Source organism: Salvelinus alpinus, chromosome 30, assembly GCF_045679555.1.
Source record: "Salvelinus alpinus chromosome 30, SLU_Salpinus.1, whole genome shotgun sequence".
In the NCBI taxonomy this organism is placed as follows: Eukaryota; Metazoa; Chordata; class Actinopteri; order Salmoniformes; family Salmonidae; genus Salvelinus; species Salvelinus alpinus.
This window is the reverse complement of record NC_092115.1, coordinates 3,802,813-3,818,569: the sequence shown is the minus strand read 5'-3', so window position 1 is coordinate 3,818,569 and position 15,757 is coordinate 3,802,813. Positions and strand designations below refer to the sequence as shown.

The 15,757-nt window shown below is 49.2% G+C and overlaps 1 protein-coding gene across 1 annotated transcript; it reads right to left on the bottom strand.

The window, feature by feature from the left end:
• Positions 1-7,332: 7,332 nt before the first annotated feature.
• Positions 7,333-13,317, bottom strand: LOC139559900 (dnaJ homolog subfamily B member 4-like). The gene is made up of 3 exons (XM_071376341.1): positions 12,713-13,317; positions 11,441-12,045; positions 7,333-9,006 (listed from the first exon to the last, which is right to left on the bottom strand). Exons 1-3 carry the CDS (start codon positions 12,921-12,923, stop codon positions 8,773-8,775), a joined length of 1,050 nt encoding a protein of 349 aa, XP_071232442.1. The 5' UTR covers positions 12,924-13,317; the 3' UTR covers positions 7,333-8,772.
• Positions 13,318-15,757: the final 2,440 nt, after the last annotated feature.

The following is a 15,757-nucleotide window of genomic DNA, read 5'->3' as shown; positions in this document are numbered from 1 at the left end:
CGTAACCAGGGAGTTTTAGGTGTGAGTGTTGGAACGTGCCCCTAGCCAGGGCCGTAACCAGGGAGTTTTAGGTCTGAGTGTTGGAGTGTGTCCCTAGCCAGGGCCGTAACCAAGGAGTTTTAGGTCTGAGTGTTGGAAAGTGCCCCTAGCCAGGGCCGTAACCAAGGAGTTTTAGGTGTGAGTGTTGGAGCGTGCCCCAAGCCAGGGCCGTAACCAGGGAGTTTTAGGTGTGAGTGTTGGAGCGTGCCCCTAGCCAGGGCCGTAACCAAGGAGTTTTAGGTGTGAGTGTTGGAGCGTGCCCCTAGCCAGGGCCGTAACCAAGGAGTTTTAGGTGTGAGTGTTGGAGCGTGCCCCTAGCCAGGGCCGTAACCAGCGAGTTTTAGGTCTGAGTGTTGGAGCGTGCCCCTAGCCAGGGCCGTAACCAAGGAGTTTTAGGTGTGAGTGTTGGAGCGTGCTGCTAGCCAGGGCCGTAACCAGGGAGTTTTAGTTCTGAGTGTTGGAGCGTGCCCCAAACCAGGGCCGTGACCAAGGAGTTTTAGGTCTGAGTGTTGGAGCGTGCTGCTAGCCAGGGCCGTAACCAGGGAGTTTTAGTTCTGAGTGTTGGAGCGTGCCCCAAACCAGGGCCGTAACCAGGGAGTTTTAGGTGTGAGTGTTGGAGTGTGCCCCTAGCCAGGGCCGTAACCAGGGAGTTTTAGGTGTGAGTGTTGGAGCGTGCCCCTAGCCAGGGCCGTAACCAAGGAGTTTTAGGTCTGAGTGTTGGAGCGTGCCCCTAGCCAGGGCCGTAACCAGGGAGTTTTAGGTCTGAGTGTTGGAGCGTGCCCCTAGCCAGGGCCGTAACCAGGGAGTTTTAGGTCTGAGTGTTGGAGCGTGCCCCTAGCCAGGGCCGTAACCAGGGAGTTTTAGGTCTGAGTGTTGGAGCGTGCCCCTAGCCAGGGCCGTAACCAGGGAGTTTTAGGTGTGAGTGTTGGAGCGTGCCCCTAGCCAGGGCCGTAACCAGGGAGTTTTAGGTGTGAGTGTTGGAGCATGCCCCAAGCCAGGGCCGTAACCAGGGAGTTTTAGGTGTGAGTGTTGGAACGTGCCCCTAGCCAGGGCCGTAACCAGGGAGTTTTAGGTGTGAGTGTTGGAGCGTGCCCCAAGCCAGGGCCGTAACCAGGGAGTTTTAGGTGTGAGTGTTGGAACGTGCCCCTAGCCAGGGCCGTAACCAGGGAGTTTTAGGTCTGAGTGTTGGAGTGTGTCCCTAGCCAGGGCCGTAACCAAGGAGTTTTAGGTCTGAGTGTTGGAAAGTGCCCCTAGCCAGGGCCGTAACCAAGGAGTTTTAGGTGTGAGTGTTGGAGCGTGCCCCAAGCCAGGGCCGTAACCAGGGAGTTTTAGGTGTGAGTGTTGGAGCGTGCCCCTAGCCAGGGCCGTAACCAGGGAGTTTTAGGTGTGAGTGTGGGAGCGTGCCCCTAGCCAGGGCCGTAACCAGGGAGTTTTAGGTGTGAGTGTTGGAGCGTGCCCCAAGCCAGGGCCGTAACCAGGGAGTTTTAGGTCTGAGTGTTGGAGCGTGCCCCAAGCCAGGGCCGTAACCAGGGAGTTTTAGGTGTGAGTGTTGGAGAGTGCCCCTAGCCAGGGCCGTAACCAGGGAGTTTTAGGTCTGAGTGTTGGAGGGTGCCCCTAGCCAGGGCCGTAACCAGGGAGTTTTAGGTGTGAGTGTTGGAGCGTGCCCCTAGCCAGGGCCGTAACCAGGGAGTTTTAGGTCTGAGTGTTGGAGCGTGCCCCTAGCCAGGGCCGTAACCAGGGAGTTTTAGGTCTGAGTGTTGGAGCGTGCCCCTAGCCAGGGCCGTAACCAGGGAGTTTTAGGTCTGAGTGTTGGAGCGTGCCCCTAGCCAGGGCCGTAACCAGGGAGTTTTAGGTGTGAGTGTTGGAGCGTGCCCCTAGCCAGGGCCGTAACCAGGGAGTTTTAGGTGTGAGTGTTGGAGCGTGCCCCAAGCCAGGGCCGTAACCAGGGAGTTTTAGGTCTGAGTGTTGGAGCGTGCCCCTAGCCAGGGCCGTAACCAAGGAGTTTTAGGTCTGAGTGTTGAAGCGTGCCCCTAGCCAGGGCCGTAACCAGGGAGTTTTAGGTGTGAGTGTTGGAGCGTGCCCCTAGCCAGGGCCGTAACCAGGGAGTTTTAGGTGTGAGTGTTGGAGCGTGCCCCTAGCCAGGGCCGTAACCAGGGAGTTTTAGGTGTGAGTGTTGGAGTGTGTCCCTAGCCAGGGCCGTAACCAAGGAGTTTTAGGTCTGAGTGTTGGAAAGTGCCCCTAGCCAGGGCCGTAACCAAGGAGTTTTAGGTGTGAGTGTTGGAGCGTGCCCCAAGCCAGGGCCGTAACCAGGGAGTTTTAGGTGTGAGTGTTGGAGCCTGCCCCTAGCCAGGGCCGTAACCAAGGAGTTTTAGGTGTGAGTGTTGGAGCGTGCCCCTAGCCAGGGCCGTAACCAAGGAGTTTTAGGTGTGAGTGTTGGAGCGTGCCCCTAGCCAGGGCCGTAACCAGGGAGTTTTAGGTCTGAGTGTTGGAGCGTGCCCCTAGCCAGGGCCGTAACCAAGGAGTTTTAGGTGTGAGTGTTGGAGCGTGCTGCTAGCCAGGGCCGTAACCAGGGAGTTTTAGTTCTGAGTGTTGGAGCGTGCCCCAAACCAGAGCCGTGACCAAGGAGTTTTAGGTCTGAGTGTTGGAGCGTGCTGCTAGCCAGGGCCGTAACCAGTGAGTTTTAGTTCTGAGTGTTGGAGCGTGCCCCAAACCAGGGCCGTAACCAGGGAGTTTTAGGTGTGAGTGTTGGAGTGTGCCCCTAGCCAGGGCCGTAACCAGGGAGTTTTAGGTCTGAGTGTTGGAGCGTGCCCCTAGCCAGGGCCGTAACCAGGGAGTTTTAGGTCTGAGTGTTGGAGCGTGCCCCTAGCCAGGGCCGTAACCAGGGAGTTTTAGGTGTGAGTGTTGGAGCGTGCCCCTAGCCAGGGCCGTAACCAGGGAGTTTTAGGTGTGAGTGTTGGAGCGTGCCCCAAGCCAGGGCCGTAACCAGGGAGTTTTAGGTGTGAGTGTTGGAACGTGCCCCTAGCCAGGGCCGTAACCAGGGAGTTTTAGGTGTGAGTGTTGGAGCGTGCCCCAAGCCAGGGCCGTATCCAGGGAGTTTTAGGTGTGAGTGTTGGAACGTGCCCCTAGCCAGGGCCGTAACCAGGGAGTTTTAGGTCTGAGTGTTGGAGTGTGTCCCTAGCCAGGGCCGTAACCAAGGAGTTTTAGGTCTGAGTGTTGGAAAGTGCCCCTAGCCAGGGCCGTAACCAAGGAGTTTTAGGTGTGAGTGTTGGAGCGTGCCCCAAGCCAGGGCCGTAACCAGGGAGTTTTAGGTGTGAGTGTTGGAGCGTGCCCCTAGCCAGGGCCGTAACCAGGGAGTTTTAGGTGTGAGTGTGGGAGCGTGCCCCTAGCCAGGGCCGTAACCAGGGAGTTTTAGGTGTGAGTGTTGGAGCGTGCCCCAAGCCAGGGCCGTAACCAGGGAGTTTTAGGTCTGAGTGTTGGAGCGTGCCCCAAGCCAGGGCCGTAACCAGGGAGTTTTAGGTGTGAGTGTTGGAGCGTGCCCCTAGCCAGGGCCGTAACCAGGGAGTTTTAGGTCTGAGTGTTGGAGGGTGCCCCTAGCCAGGGCCGTAACCAGGGAGTTTTAGGTGTGAGTGTTGGAGCGTGCCCCTAGCCAGGGCCGTAACCAGGGAGTTTTAGGTCTGAGTGTTGGAGCGTGCCCCTAGCCAGGGCCGTAACCAGGGAGTTTTAGGTCTGAGTGTTGGAGCGTGCCCCTAGCCAGGGCCGTAACCAGGGAGTTTTAGGTCTGAGTGTTGGAGCGTGCCCCTAGCCAGGGCCGTAACCAGGGAGTTTTAGGTGTGAGTGTTGGAGCGTGCCCCTAGCCAGGGCCGTAACCAGGGAGTTTTAGGTGTGAGTGTTGGAGCGTGCCCCTAGCCAGGGCCGTAACCAGGGAGTTTTAGGTCTGAGTGTTGGAGCGTGCCCCTAGCCAGGGCCGTAACCAAGGAGTTTTAGGTGTGAGTGTTGAAGCGTGCCCCTAGCCAGGGCCGTAACCAGGGAGTTTTAGGTGTGAGTGTTGGAGCGTGCCCCTAGCCAGGGCCGTAACCAGGGAGTTTTAGGTGTGAGTGTTGGAGCGTGCCCCTAGCCAGGGCCGTAACCAGGGAGTTTTAGGTGTGAGTGTTGGAGCGTGCCCCAAGCCAGGGCCGTAACCAGGGAGTTTTAGGTGTGAGTGTTGGAACGTGCCCCTAGCCAGGGCCGTAACCAGGGAGTTTTAGGTGTGAGTGTTGGAGCGTGCCCCAAGCCAGGGCCGTAACCAGGGAGTTTTAGGTGTGAGTGTTGGAACGTGCCCCTAGCCAGGGCCGTAACCAGGGAGTTTTAGGTCTGAGTGTTGGAGTGTGTCCCTAGCCAGGGCCGTAACCAAGGAGTTTTAGGTCTGAGTGTTGGAAAGTGCCCCTAGCCAGGGCCGTAACCAAGGAGTTTTAGGTGTGAGTGTTGGAGCGTGCCCCAAGCCAGGGCCGTAACCAGGGAGTTTTAGGTGTGAGTGTTGGAGCGTGCCCCTAGCCAGGGCCGTAACCAAGGAGTTTTAGGTGTGAGTGTTGGAGCGTGCCCCTAGCCAGGGCCGTAACCAAGGAGTTTTAGGTGTGAGTGTTGGAGCGTGCCCCTAGCCAGGGCCGTAACCAGGGAGTTTTAGGTCTGAGTGTTGGAGCGTGCCCCTAGCCAGGGCCGTAACCAGGGAGTTTTAGGTCTGAGTGTTGGAGCGTGCCCCTAGCCAGGGCCGTAACCAGGGAGTTTTAGATCAGGGAGGACATTTTTTGAAAGTGGAACTCTTTTACCTCATTTCTATACAATTAAAAAACGTTAAAATGCTGTTTGGAGAACAGCAACAACAAGCAGAAATGACCCCAGCCATTATCACCTTGGCTGCTGCAGGTTCATTCACCTCAGTCCATCTACAAACTCGTTTGTATTTCAATTTTAGAACTGTATTGTTTGCATTCTGATGGTGTTTTAATGTCGGCCTGTAGGGAGGATAGGTCCTGTGGAGATGTTCATATTGATACATACAGTGGCTGTATTTTAATGTAGGTCTATAGGGAGGATAGGTCCTGTGGAGATGTTCATATTGATACAGTGGCTGTATTATAATGTAGGTCTGTAGGGAGGATAGGTCCTGTGCAGATGTTCATATTGATACAGTGGTTGTATTATAATGTCGGCCTGTAGGGAGGATAGGTCCTGTGGAGATGCTCATATTGAAACAGTGGCTGTATATTAATGTAGGTCTGTAGGGAGGATAGGTCCTGTGGAGATGTTCATATTGATACAGTGGCTGTATATTAATGTAGGTCTGTAGGGAGGATAGGTCCTGTGCAGATGTTCATATTGATACAGTGGTTGTATTATAATGTCGGCCTGTAGGGATGATAGGTCCTGTGCAGATGTTCATATTGAAACAGTGGCTGTATATTAATGTAGGTCTGTAGGGAGGATAGGTCCTGTGGAGATGAAAATGAAACATATCTTCTTTTTGTAAAGTTCCCTTTGCAAAGATTAGTACAGAAGGGTTCCCCGCATCCTTCTAGCTGGCTATAACTAGCCAGAGCCCTTCAACCTTACTGCAATAGAAGTCTCTGCCAGCAGCTAGCCATCTGACTATTTCCTACCAGTTGTGCAGTCATTCTCAGAGAATCGTGATTTTTTTTTGTGTGTGGGGGGGGGGGGGGGGTCTGTAAAGACGCAGGTTTTAATATTGTCCGGCATCTCACCAACACTCTGTCAGGAGCGTCTCTAGTCTCTCTCTAATTGGCCGACTCCTAGCTGGGCTACTTTGTTTCACGTGTGCCGCAAGAGGGGCGGAGTTAGCCGTTTTGAGAGATTGGTGAATGTGCTGCTTAAAAGGCCAATCAGGGGGATGTTGAACATAACGAACCAATCACGGTTCACGATTCCACTCGTTCACAAGGAGGCTAGCGCGATTAGAAGAATATAAGCATTCTGAAATTTTGATCAAAGATGGGAGCAATATTTAGATGACCCGTAATTGATTTTCTTTATTGTCTACAAAATATATATTTGCATATTTTTTTTTATTTTTTTTTTTAATTGTGCGCGTGTTTAGCCCAAATCGGTATTCTCATGAAAATGTCTGTAGCTTTCGAATGGGTATGACCTTCTTAAAACAATTCCATATAGCTTATTCGAAAACCCCTCTCCCTAAACTGTAGAGGGTTAATTTGAAAGGATTTAAAGCGTTTACTTTCATTTACTTTTACTTTTGAAATTTAAGTATTTTTAAAAACAGATACTTCTAGACTTTTACTCAAGTAGTATTTTACTGGGTGACTTTCACTTTTACTTGAGTCATTTTCTATTAACTTCTTACGGCTGCAGGGGCAGTATTGAGTAGCTTGGATGAAAGGTGCCCATTGTAAACGGCCTGCTCCTCAGTCATAGTTGCTAATATATGCATATTATTATTAGTATTGGATAGAAAGATTGGATAGTATTGGATAGAAAGATTTTTGAAATCTGACACAGCGGTTGCATTAAGAACAAGTCTATCTTTAATTCTATGTAAAACATGTATCTTTCATCAAAGTTTATGATGAGTATTTATGTTATTTGACGTGGCTCTCTGCAATTTCTCCGGATATTTTGGAGGCATTTCTGAACATGGCGCCAATGTAAACTGAGGTTTTTGGATATAAATATGAACTTAATCCAACAAAACATATATGTATTGTGTGACATGAAGTCCTATGAGTGTCATCTGATGAAGATCATCAAAGGTTAGTGATTCATTTTATCGCTATTTCTGCTTTTTGTGACTCGTCTTTGGCTGGAAAAATAGCTGTGTTTTTCTGTGATTTTGCGGTGACCTAACATAATCGTTTGTGGTGCTTTCGCTGTAAAGCCTATTAGAAATCGGACACTGTGGTGGGATTAACAACAAGATTACCTTTAAAATGGTATAAGATACTTGTATGTTTGAGGAATTTTAATTATGAGATTTCTGTTGTTTGAATTTGGCGCCCTGCACTTTCACTCGTTAACGGGTTTGCAGCCATAAGAAGTTGGCTCTTTACATAAGAAGTTGGCTCTTTACATAAGAAGGGGTCTTTACTTTTACAGAAGTATAACAATTGGGTGCTTTTCCCACCATGACGCACACACACACACACACACACACACACACACCACACCACACACACAGGCTGTATTTACTCACTCATCACCTCTCTACACTGGGCCGATTTGTGTTGAAACGGTTGGGCCTTTTTCCATGGTGTAAACAACAAATCTCTTTCCCCCCCTGATGTCTAGTACGTTTGCCCTCAAATGTTTATTATGAAAATATGTACAGTACTTTGTTTCCACGTTGTAGCTAGCTGACTTAATGGGTCAGGAAATGTAATGTGAATGTTACTCAGAACAATGACGGCCATTATAAATGACATACATTATATACATTAAAAGGACAGAAATGTGCAGGTTTGAAAAGGGGCAAAACAAATCCCAATAAAAAATAGCCCCCTATTCCGCCCTATAGGCCCTGGTCATAAGTAGCACACTATAAAGGGAATAGGGTGCTATTTGAGACTAAATAGGGAATAGGGTGCCATTTGAGAGTAAATAGGGAATAGGGTGCCATTTGAGACTAAATAGGGAATAGGGTGCCATTTGAGACTAAATAGGGAATAGGGTGCCATTTGAGACTAAATAGGGAATAGGGTGCCATTTGAGACTAAATAGGGAATAGGGTGCCATTTGAGACTAATAAGGGAATAGGGTGCCATTTGAGACTAAAATAGGGAATAGGGTGCTATTTGAGACTAAATAGGGAATAGGGTGCTATTTGAGACTAAATAGGGAATAGGGTGCTATTTGAGACCATAGGTTTTCACCATATCATAGAAAACATAAGACAGGTGAATGTGGAAAGGATCAGTTAAGTCATGTTCAGATATCAACACATTCATTCGGACTGCATGCACGGCATATAGAAAAACCATAAACATATATCAATAATAAAAACATTCATTTAGAAAGGGGTTTCATCTGTGAACATTCATCATTGTCATTATGTGTGAGGAGAGAGGAGGATGAGAGGAGAGAGGAGGATGAGAGAGGAGAGAGGAGAGAGGAGGATGAGAGAGAGGAGGATGAGAGAGAGGAGGATGAGAGAGAGAGGAGAGAGGAGGATGAGAGGAGAGGAGGATGATCTGTGGATGATCTTCTACACCTGCATTGCTTGCTGTTTGGGGTTTTAGGCTGGGTTTCTGTACAGCACTTCGAGATATTAGCTGATGTACGAAGGGCTATATAAAATAAACTTGATTGATTGATTGATTGATGAGAAAGAGAGGAGAGAGAGGAGGATGATAGAGAGGAGAGAGGAGGATGAGAGAGAGGGGAGAGAGGAGGACGAGAGAGAGGAAAGCGAGGAGAGAGGAGGATGAGAGAGAGAGGAGAGAGGAGGATGAGAGAGAGAGGGGAGAGAGGAGGATGAAAGAGAGATGAGAGGAGAGAGGAGGATGAGAGAGAGAGAGAGCGAGAGAGAGGAGAGAGGAGAGAGAAAGGGGATAGGAGGATGAGAGAGAGAGAGAGCGAGAGAGAGGAGAGAGGAGGATGAGAGAGCGAGAGAGAGAGGAGAGAGAAGGATGAAAGAGAGGAGAGTGTGAGAGCTGGCATGCTGATGTCACTCCTTTCTTTCTGTTGTCCATGTGTGTCCGTGTGTCTGTGTCCGTATCCATGTCTGTTCTTCTAGGATACAGGTAAATGCCTCTTCAGGACATCCTTGGCGTTGCTGGGGAGGTTCTCTGGAAAGTTCACGTCAAACTCCACCACCAGGTCACCTCTCTGCTCGGGGTTCTTGGGGAAGGGAAGGCCCTGTCCTGCTACAGTCTGTTTCATGCCTGGCTTTATCACATCCGTGATCTTCATGTTACACGTCTTCCCGTCTATCGTAGACACCGTCACCGAGCAACCACACAACGACTGGAAGAGGAGAGAAAGAGAGGAGAGAGAGTAGAGAGGAGAGAGAGGAGAGGGAGAGAGGAGAGAGAGAGAAGAGAGGAGAGAGGAGAGGAGAGAGAGAGAAGAGAGAGGAGGGAGAGAGGAGAGAGAGAGAAGAGAGAGAGAGAGAGTAGAGCGAGAGGAGAGAGGAGAGAGAGAGAGGAGAGAGTAGAGAGAGAGGAGAGAGGAGAGAGAGAGAGAGGAGAGAGAGAGGAGAGAGAGGAGAGAGAAAGAAGAGAGAGAGTAGAGAGAGAGTAGAGAGAGAGAAGAGAGAGAGAAGAGAGTAGAGAGAGAGGAGAGAGAGTAGAGAGAGGAGAGGGAGAGAGGAGAGAGAGAGAAGAGAGAGAGAGAGAGTAGAGAGAGAGAGTAGAGAGAGATGAGAGAGAGAAGAGAGAGGAGAGAGAGGAGAGAGAAAGAAGATAGAGAGAAGAGAGTAGAGAGAGAGAAGAGAGAGAGAAGAGAGGAGAGAGAGTAGAGAGAGGAGAGGGAGAGAGGAGAGAGAGAGAAGAGAGAGAGAGAGAGAGAGGAGAGAGGAGAGAGGAGAGAGAGAGAGTAGAGAGAGGAGAGAGGAGAGGAGAGAGAGAGAGAAGAGAGAGGAGAGAGAGGAGAGAGAAAGAAGAGCGAGAGAGGAGAGAGAGAAGAGAGTAGAGAGAGAGTAGAGAGAGAGAAGAGAGTAGAGAGAGAGTAGAGAGAGAGGAGAGAGAGTAGAGGGAGGAGAGAGATGAGAGGAGAGAGAGGGAGGGAGGGGAGAGAGAGAAGAGAGAAGAGAGAGAGAGGAGAGAGAGAGGAGAGGAGAGAGGAGAGGAGAGAGAAGAGAGAGAGAAGAGAGAGAGAGGAGAGAGAGAGGAGAGAGAGAGAGTAGAGAGAGAGGAGAGAGAGAGAGATGGTGGGGGGAGAGAGAAGAGAGAGATAGGAGAGAGTAGAGATATAGGAGAGAGTAGAGAGAGAGAGAGGGAGGAGAGAGAGGAGAGAGTAGAGAGAGAGGAGAGAGAGAGGAGAGAGAGGAGAGAGAGGGAGGAGAGAGAGAAGAGAGAGAGGAGAGAGAGGGAGGAGAGAGAGGAGAGAGAGAAGAGAGTCACACAGTGTGTAAAACACAGGACACAGACACACATACATCACACAGTAACCTGCTAGTCATTAACAGAATGGCCTCTAGGTTTGTGGTTAGGTTTCTTTAACAGATTGGACATGTGTTCTTCTGGTTTGGTGGTTTGCTAAAACAGGACTTTGCTCTAAGCAGAAAATATGCTCCATTACTGATAAGCAAGGCTCAGGCAGTGATTTAAAGTTAAGCTGTTTTCATTGTATGAATTCCGACAACATTTCCAGAACATTCACATGTGGGCGTCCCAAATGGTACCCTGCTCCGTATTGGGCCCTGGTCAAAAGTAGTGCACTACATAGGGAATAGGGTGCCATAGGGCCCTGGTCAAAAGTAGTGCACTACATAGGGAATAGGGTGCCATAGGGCCCTGGTCAAAAGTAGTGCACTAAATAGTGAATAGGGTGTAGTTTGGGATGCAAACACCATGACATCATACAGCATTACAGGCACTTTGTTGTTTTCATCAAAACACGACTGAGCTCAAGTCACGATAAGAGAGAAGAGGAGGAGAGGGCAAGAGGAGAGAGAGAAGAGGAGGAGAGGGCAAGAGGAGAGAGAGAAGAGGAGGAGAGGGCAAGAGGAGAGAGGGCAAGAGGAGAGAGACAGAAGAGGGCAAGAGGAGAGAGAGAGAGAGAGAGAGAGAGAGAAGAGGAGAGGGCAAGAGGAGAGGGCGAGAGAGAGAGAGAGAGACAGAGAGACAGAGAGACACAGAGAGAGAGAGAGAGAGAGAGAGAGAGAGAGAGAGAGAGAGAGAGAGAGAGAGAGAGAGAGAGAGAGAGAGAGAGAGAGAGAGAGAGAGAGAGAGAGAGAGAGAGAGAGAGAGAGAGAGAGAGAGAGAGAGAGAGGCAGACCATATTAGTAGTCCTAACCCAGTCAGTATGCGTGGGCTACCAGCCTGCTGTCTCTTCACACTCCTGTAAGTGCTACTGCCTCCTCTCATGTTTCTCTCCTTCACAGTGGGAATTACATAACATACTCCTTATATCATAATGTTCTCTACCTGCACTGGTCTAAACCCTGTTCTCCCTCCCGTCTGCTGAACAATGACCAGGCTTGTGTTCAGTAGAAACCCCAAAAACAGGACAAAAGATTGTGAAATACAGTGAAAACAGGTAGGTAATACTTGAACTTGACCAACCAGATCACAGATTTACATAGTATGTTGCAAAATGTTTTGCTACGACGTGCCAACTGAACACCAGCCAGACCAAGCTAGCTTATTCCACACTGAACCACTTTCTACTGGAAGTGTTTCCCCTACTCTTATTTTAAGGCGGGCCACCAAGATCCGCCAAGCAAAACACATCTCACCTGTCGTAGACTAACTTTCACCGGGTACACGATGTCCGACCCCTCCCTCCTAAAATGTGCATGTGGCTTGTCCTTAATGACGAACACAATATCAGCAGGGATCGTATTGGGCGACTCGTCTCCTTCTCTGGGGAACGTGATCTTGGTTCCCTCCTTCCACCCTCTCTTAATCTCTATGGTGAGAATCTTATCCTCCGTCCTCATGGTCCGTCCGTCAGGGTTCATCCTCTTCCTGCTGATCTTCATCCTCTTGGTGCAACCGTGAAACACTTCCTCCAGCGATACCCGCAGCTCGTGATGAACGGCCGGGTCCTGCTTCCTCCTCTGCTGCCCGCCCAGTCCCACGTGGCGGTCCCGAGGGAACCCGTTGAGATTAAACGAGGTGAAGGAGCCGAACGGGTCGTTGCCGTCCACCTCCATGTCCTCGTCGTCCCCGCCGCCGGGACCGCGCCCGTTGGCCTTACGGCCGAAGAACATCTCGAAGGGGTTGGCGCCGCCGAAGAAGGTGGCAAAGGTGGCGTGGGGGTCGCCGTGGAACGTGTAAGATGTGAAGTTGCTGCCCTGTCCGTCAGGACCGTTGCCGGGGCCGCCACCTCCTTTGAGACCTGAGGGACAAAAGGGGGAACAAGGACACTGAAGTCATCAACAGTTCAGATAATATAGATGACAACCTACTATGTACTGCACCAGACATGGGTCAAATATCCTTGGGTATTTGGTTGCAATCCTACATTGATGCTGCTCTAGTCAAACAGTAAATTCACGAGTCCAATAGCCCTCATGTCAAGACATCTGTCATATGGGGCAAGTCAGCGGATTCGTCCTACCATTGCAAATCTGCTCTTTCCCCATCTGCTATTTGAACGGGTTATGATGCCTTCAGCTAGTAACATTATCCATAATGACATGTTCAATATCAATTCATGTAATAGACAGTAGCCTAAAAAATAATACAATCTGACAATTTACTGTATTTCTGACCAACCAACAGCCATGTCTACATATTATGCGCAGACCGCTATGTCACCCTGGCAACAGGGAAATGTCCGCTTATTGGCTTCTAATTATCATAAACTGCATGAATAAATAATAATGAGTGAAATGCTGTGGTCTCTACTAACCAGTGTGGTTAAAATCTCGGTCTGTATGACTTGTTTAATGGCCAATTCTATTACAACATGTTCTGTTGTTTTGCTAAATGAATGGAGTGGATGAAATGAGAAGAAACTCCAGGCATTAATAAACACCCGAATGTGTCATATTATCCTCTACCTTCTTCTCCATACTGATCATATATCTCTCTTTTCTTCGGATCACTGAGGACTTCATATGCCTCCGCGATCTCCTTGAATTTCTCCTCGGCGTTGGACGCCTTGTTTTTGTCCGGGTGCCATTTCAGAGCCTGTTTCCTGTACGCCTTTTTAATGTCCTCGTCAGCCGCTCCTTTCACTATCCCCAGGATTTTATAATAATCTTTCCCCATTGTTCCCCCCCGAAGCGGCTCCTCGCAGTAGCTAAAGAGAAGCTGCAGCTGCTCTACGGAAGCTGTCTGTTGGTTTGATGGGGAATATATATCCAGGAGAGGAGAGACCAGAGAAAAACCCCTCTGAGGAAGCGAAGAAGAAAAGAAAAACCTAACCGCTTCTCTCTGCCACTCTAAACGACAATATCTAGTAGATAGACACGGAGACAGAGGAGGTTGAATCGTGAGAAGCTAGAGAAAGGGATGTGATGTTTAGAGTCGTTACTCAGCGCTGTGGATCCTGGGTTATTTATCCACCACCCTCCCCCGTTAGACTCCCTTTAAATAGCCGTGGCTCCCTCTCCTGCGTTCGGCCCACCGTCTTGCGTTGCTCGCTGTAATCCAGCGGCTCTTCATAGAACCTAAAGGCTGCTGAAGCACGTCATTTCCCATATTCGGCAAAGATTCCGTTTTTTTTATTTTTTATTACTGTTTAAACACCCATCCACATGGAATTGACATCTCAACTTGAGTGAAAATAACATGGTAGCCTACATAAAACAATAATTACACTGTAACAGCCGTGACAGGTTATTATAGGTCGTGTAATAAAGGGCTGTGGTTTGGTTAGAGGAGGTCAATTTGAATTGAGAAATAGCCTAAATTTGGTGCCTTCCTGTTCAAATGATCAGCTACGGCGAGGAGGGATCCATAACCAGAGGATAGGCCTCCTGTCAAGGCTTATAGACCTCTGACCTGTACCTACTGAGACAGACACTAACCTCTGACCCATACCTCCCGAGACAGACACTAACCTCTGACCTGTACCTACTGAGACAGACACTAACCTCTGACCTGTACCTACTGAGACAGACACTAACCTCTGACCCGTACCTACTGAGACAGACTCTAACCTCTGACCCATACCTCCTGAGACAGACACTAACCTCTGACCTGTACCTACTGAGACAAACACTAACCTCTGACCCATACCTCCCGAGACAGACACTAACCTCTGACCCATACCTCCTGAGACAGACACTAACCTCTGACCTGTACCTACTGAGACAAACACTAACCTCTGACCCATACCTCCTGAGACAGACACTAACCTCTGACCCATACCTCCCGAGACAGACACTAACCTCTGACCCATACCTCCGAGACAGACACTAACCTCTGACCCATACCTCCCGAGACAGACCCTAACCTCTGACCCATACCTCCCGAGACAGACACTAACCTCTGACCTGTACCTACTGAGACAGACACTAACCTCTGACCCATACCTCCCGAGACAGACACTAACCTCTGACCTGTACCTACTGAGACAGACACTAACCTCTGACCTGTACCAACTGAGACAAACACTAACCTCTGACCTGTACCTACTGAGACAGACACTAACCTCTGACCTGTACCTCCTGAGACAAACACTAACCTCTGACCTGTACCTACTGAGACAAACACTAACCTCTGACCTGTACCTACTGAGACAGACACTAACCTCTGACCTGTACCTACTGAGACAAACACTAACCTCTGACCCATACCTCCTGAGACAGACTCTAACCTCTGACCCATACCTCCTGAGACAGACTCTAACCTCTGACCCATACCTCCCGAGACAGACACTAATCTCTGACCTGTACCTCCTGAGACAGACACTAACCTCTGACCTGTACCTCCGAGACAGACACTAACCTCTGACCCGTACCTCCTGAGACAGACACTAACCTCTGACCCGTACCTACTGAGACAGACACTAACCTCTGACCTGTACCTACTGAGACAGACACTAACCTCTGACCCATACCTCCCGAGACAGACACTAACCTCTGACCTGTACCTACTGAGACAGACACTAACCTCTGACCTGTACCTACTGAGACAGACACTAACCTCTGACCCGTACCTCCTGAGACAGACACTAACCTCTGACCTGTACCTCCTGAGACTGACACTAACCTCTGACCCGTAGGCCTCCTGTCCAGGCTTATAGACAACACTTGAGACAGACACTAACCTCTGGCCCATAGGCCCACTAACCCTAAACCCTAACCCACACTGACCCACTGACTGTCCTTAAAATGATCAACTTGGATAAGCTAACACAACGTGCCATTGGAACACAGGAGTGATGGTTGCTGATAATGGGCCTCTGTACGCCTATGTAGATATTCCATTAAAAATCTGCCATTTCCAGCTACAATAGTAATTTACAACATTAACAATGTCTACACTGTATTTTTGATCAATTTGATGTTATTTTAATGGACAAAAAAGTAGCTTTTCTTTCAAAAACAAGGACATTTCTAAGTGACCCCAAACTTTTGAACGGTAGTGTATATACTGTATTCTATCCTATTCTACTGTAACTTAGTCTATGCCTCTCTGACATTGCTCATCCAAATATTTATATATACTTAATTCCATTCCTTTACTTTAGATTGTGTGTTTTGTTAGATATTTCTTGTTAGATATTACTGCACTATTGGCACTAGAAACACAAGCATTTCGCCACACCCACAATAACATCTGCTAAACACGTGTATGTGACAATTAAAATGGGATTTGATTTGATTTGATTATAGCATCTGTTACAGAATGGGAGGCACCATCGAGGCACTGCACATTCTGGAAAGAAAAGATGTGCCAAACATGGAGGGGAACATGATTACAGTGAATGTGGGAGCAATGTGAAGGTTAAGTGCTGTAATTGTGGGGGAGAACACAGCGCAGCATTTTGGTGGATGCCAGGTGCAGAGAGGTTCACAGATATGAAATCAGTCACGATGTATCGTATGCAGAGGCGGTTAAGACAGATTGTTGGAGCTACAAGTGTGGAACGATGG

What these genes read in the sequence shown, in the direction of transcription:
- LOC139559900 (XM_071376341.1), bottom strand. Translation starts at nt 12,923, where the DNA reads ATGGGGAAAGATTATTATAAAATCCTGGGGATAGTGAAAGGAGCGGCT. An exon ending in TGATCAGTATGGAGAAGAAG is followed by an intron (nt 12,046 to 12,712) that starts GTAGAGGATAAT and finishes TTTGTCCCTCAG; the next exon opens with GTCTCAAAGGAGGTGGCGGC. An exon ending in TGAAAGTTAGTCTACGACAG is followed by an intron (nt 9,007 to 11,440) that starts GTGAGATGTGTT and finishes CTCCTCTTCCAG; the next exon opens with TCGTTGTGTGGTTGCTCGGT.